This window comes from Bidens hawaiensis, unplaced genomic scaffold (assembly GCF_021521415.1).
Source record: "Bidens hawaiensis isolate Kalapana, Puna unplaced genomic scaffold, B.hawaiensis_p1.1 tig00068820_1, whole genome shotgun sequence".
In the NCBI taxonomy this organism is placed as follows: domain Eukaryota; kingdom Viridiplantae; phylum Streptophyta; class Magnoliopsida; order Asterales; family Asteraceae; genus Bidens; species Bidens hawaiensis.
This window is the reverse complement of record NW_027506625.1, coordinates 1-3,448: the sequence shown is the minus strand read 5'-3', so window position 1 is coordinate 3,448 and position 3,448 is coordinate 1. Positions and strand designations below refer to the sequence as shown.

The following is a 3,448-nucleotide window of genomic DNA, read 5'->3' as shown; positions in this document are numbered from 1 at the left end:
CTTTGATAGCCATCTTTTCATCTTCCTTTTCCTATTCTTATATTTTCCTCATGAAAAACAAAAGAGAAAGCTAATACATGTTATTTAATAATATACACATACATGAAATAAAAATATATGAATACACAATATATGTATACACACATATATAATGAGAATGAACTTAGTTAACTAATATATATTATGTTTTCAAAATCCTGCTTGAAAGTTAAGTTATAAATGCTGGAAACCGGAAACCTAATAAAAACCCTTACATATTCCAAACGGGTACTAGTATCTGTAATACCCGTACCTGTACCCGAAAATACCCGTACCTATAATCAATAAATTTGAGTACCCATACCCGTACCCAATAGAAACATACAAGTACGGGTATTCGGGAAAAAAGTCTCATCCCTAGTCACGGGTGAATCAAAGTTTTGTTCATATTAGTTTGATTATCAATAGCAACTTAATACTAACAGTAAGTTTTTGCCAACGATCAATTTTCTTGCAACTTTCCATTAACCATTCAAATCCAATGCAACTTCGACGCACCCTTCACCTCCTTGAAGTCTTGAACCGTCGAGTTTGAAAGTGTCAGAATGAGAACAATCTTTTATAAGTGTCTATTGTACGTATCCTAACTTAGAACAATATTTATTCTCATTTCTCTTTAATTTTACGTAATCGTTTTTTCCACATACATTTATGTGTAAGCTTATAGTACTTCATGGCAATTCTCTTGAAAGACAAAAATAAAATAAAAGAAAGAAAGAAAGAAAAACAAGTCATATGTAAATATGTTACAGATTAGTAAAAGTATTCCAAATCCAATTATAACGCCATTGGTAACTCCACAACAATATTTTTATTATAAAAGTCACAAATGCTATTTGGTCACCAGTTTCCAAACTGGTCATTGTAATCAATACTTGAATTTGTCGGTGAACATAAAAACTCATCCAACATGATTATGTCGTGGAAAGAAACAGGGTAGTCTAAATTCGTAGGTGAAAATAAGTTATCATTACTTGGTAGAAAAGCATCGGTCCATAACTTCTCGGCATGCTTGTAATTAGCCGGTTGTGGTATATCATCACCAGAACATGTTGAATCAAAGCCATCGAACCAAGATGACGATGATAAGTTGGCGCTTGAAGAAGAGGACAATGGTGATTCGGCCAGCAAAGTTTCAATGTCTTGTAGAAATTCTAAATCCGAGTTTTGGACAATTTTTTCTTTAGTGCTCACTTGATCAGGCTGGACGGTTCGAACATGTTCATATTCTAACATATCTTGGTCTTTTTTAGCTCGTTTCTTCAAATGCGTGTGCCAACGATTTTTAATCTCGTTGTCACTTCTCCCTGGCAAATATGCAGCCATTACTGACCATCTGAATTTACAAGATTAAAAGCAAGTATAAGCAACACTAAATTATTCACTTTCTGCAGATTTAATTTAATTCAAGTAAGAGAAAAAAAGAGTATAACATACTTATTGCCAAGCTTCTTATGTAACTCAATGATGAGATCTTCTTCTTCTTTTGTAAAATTTCCACGTTTTATGTCCGGACGCAGATAATTCACCCATCTTAGCCTACAACTCTTTCCACTCCTATACAAACCTATGAAACATGAATTAAAGAATAGTAAGATTCAGGAACACAAATCAAATGAACACCTTATGCATAAATAGCACAAACAATAACGAGTGTGAGTTATTTGCCACAAACTAAAAAGAAAATCTATAAGAGAACATAATAAAACTTTGAAAGAACTTTTTGGAAGGTTTAGAATTCAAGTAATTTAAGTGGTTTCTAAAACATCTTGTAATTTTAGGCATTTTGCATCCCCTGCACCCAACTCATCAATTAAGTTCTAATATAGGTGTGATGCTTAGGTGACAAACGAACTCAGAGTTTTTATCAAACTCATTTTGTTGATTACATTTTTTTCCACTAAGTGACTAAACTCTATGGAGTATGCTCGCTTGCAGGGACAACGATAGCTTGAGAAGTACAAGAACTTTAAAAAAGAAGAAAAAAACGCTTAATAATACTCAACTGAATCCTAAACCTATCTGAACTTAGAATTGTATACACATATACCGGCAAACTTAGGAAGTAAACGCCAGTTCCAATGGCCGTATCTTTCGATGTAGGATCTTAGCTTGTTATCTTCGTCTTCACTCCATGCGCCTTTCTTCACTCCATTTTTGTTAAAACATGGTGCCTTCATCATCCTTTCTCTTCTTGTTCTATGGGAATGTTAGGTTGAAGCAAGTTTATAGATCCAACTATACTCATAGATATACTACCAAAATTTGAGAACCAGAACGTGGTCAATGAAAAAAAAAATAATGTTTATAATTAATAATCAAATTAATTGTTTATTCAATATAGAACAATAAGGTGTAATCATTGGTTTTGTATAGGAGTACCCACAAAAATTCTCTCGCCATCTATTTCATAAAACTATGTAAGAGGGACCACCAAGTACGTTCTATGTTGCATCACCATTATTTTAACGTATCTTAGCCCTTAGGTACATTTTCCAGGAATGAAAACGATATATATTAGTAATGTGTTTTTTTAATTGTCTTTTTATGCCAAACACTTACATTGGAGTCTATCGCATACAACGTTTTAAAAACCAGTTTACTATTCGTACCGGATTACGCTAAGAAGTGGTACAATTAGTTGAACTGGGTTGTGCGTTGTACCGAGAGGTTCAACCGAGTTGAATAGTTTACCCTGTAATTTCTTTTAAATGCAACTATAATTAGAAAAAATAACAGAAAAGTACATAATTTCATAATAAACAATAATTCAAAAGTTAACCTATAATCAAAAAATAATCCAAAGACACTCAATTTGCAAACAATGTTTTTGAAGCTTCAATGGTAGTTTACTCGATTGTGTTTTCTTAACTTGTAAGCTTCAATAGCAGATCTTCAAATTTCGGTTACCAAGAACCAAGAAGGTAGACATGGGAATCATCTTCAGTTATAATCGCTAGGTCAAAGATTTTTAAAAAAAATATCGCCACAAACTGTAAAAAATATCTTGGGTTGTAACTGGTTTAAGGTTTAAACCGCTATTATAGAAAATCCGTTAGTTCCAAAGTTTTGTAAACCATCCTAAAACTTAATACTGGACCCATTCTTGTCTCATGACTTCATCTTCTAGGGGGGTGTTTGGGATTCCTTATGTAAACTCCTTATAGCTTTTCAATATGTTAATAAACACCAAAAGCAAATCCAAACACCTTATTACTTTTCAATAAGTTATAAGTTAGCTAAAATAAGCAAAATCTCAAACACCCCCTAAATCTACCAAGACTGATAAAGGTGCTAGAACAGTAATTCTTAAACTCCATGTATAATGGTGCTAGAACGGCAATTCTCAAACTCCACGTAAATATTGACCCGACTGGGGATTTGAGTATCCCGTAGATAGGCATACGAC

General features: G+C 33.1%; 1 protein-coding gene across 1 annotated transcript; it reads right to left on the bottom strand.

The window, feature by feature from the left end:
- Positions 1–879: 879 nt before the first annotated feature.
- Positions 880–2,477, bottom strand: LOC143618311 (uncharacterized). Its single transcript, XM_077090577.1, has 3 exons — positions 2,090–2,477; positions 1,477–1,606; positions 880–1,375 (listed from the first exon to the last, which is right to left on the bottom strand). The coding sequence occupies exons 1-3, from the start codon at positions 2,220–2,222 to the stop codon at positions 880–882; spliced, it is 759 nt and encodes a 252-aa protein (XP_076946692.1). The 5' UTR covers positions 2,223–2,477.
- Between the last annotated feature and the right edge of the window lie 971 nt (positions 2,478–3,448).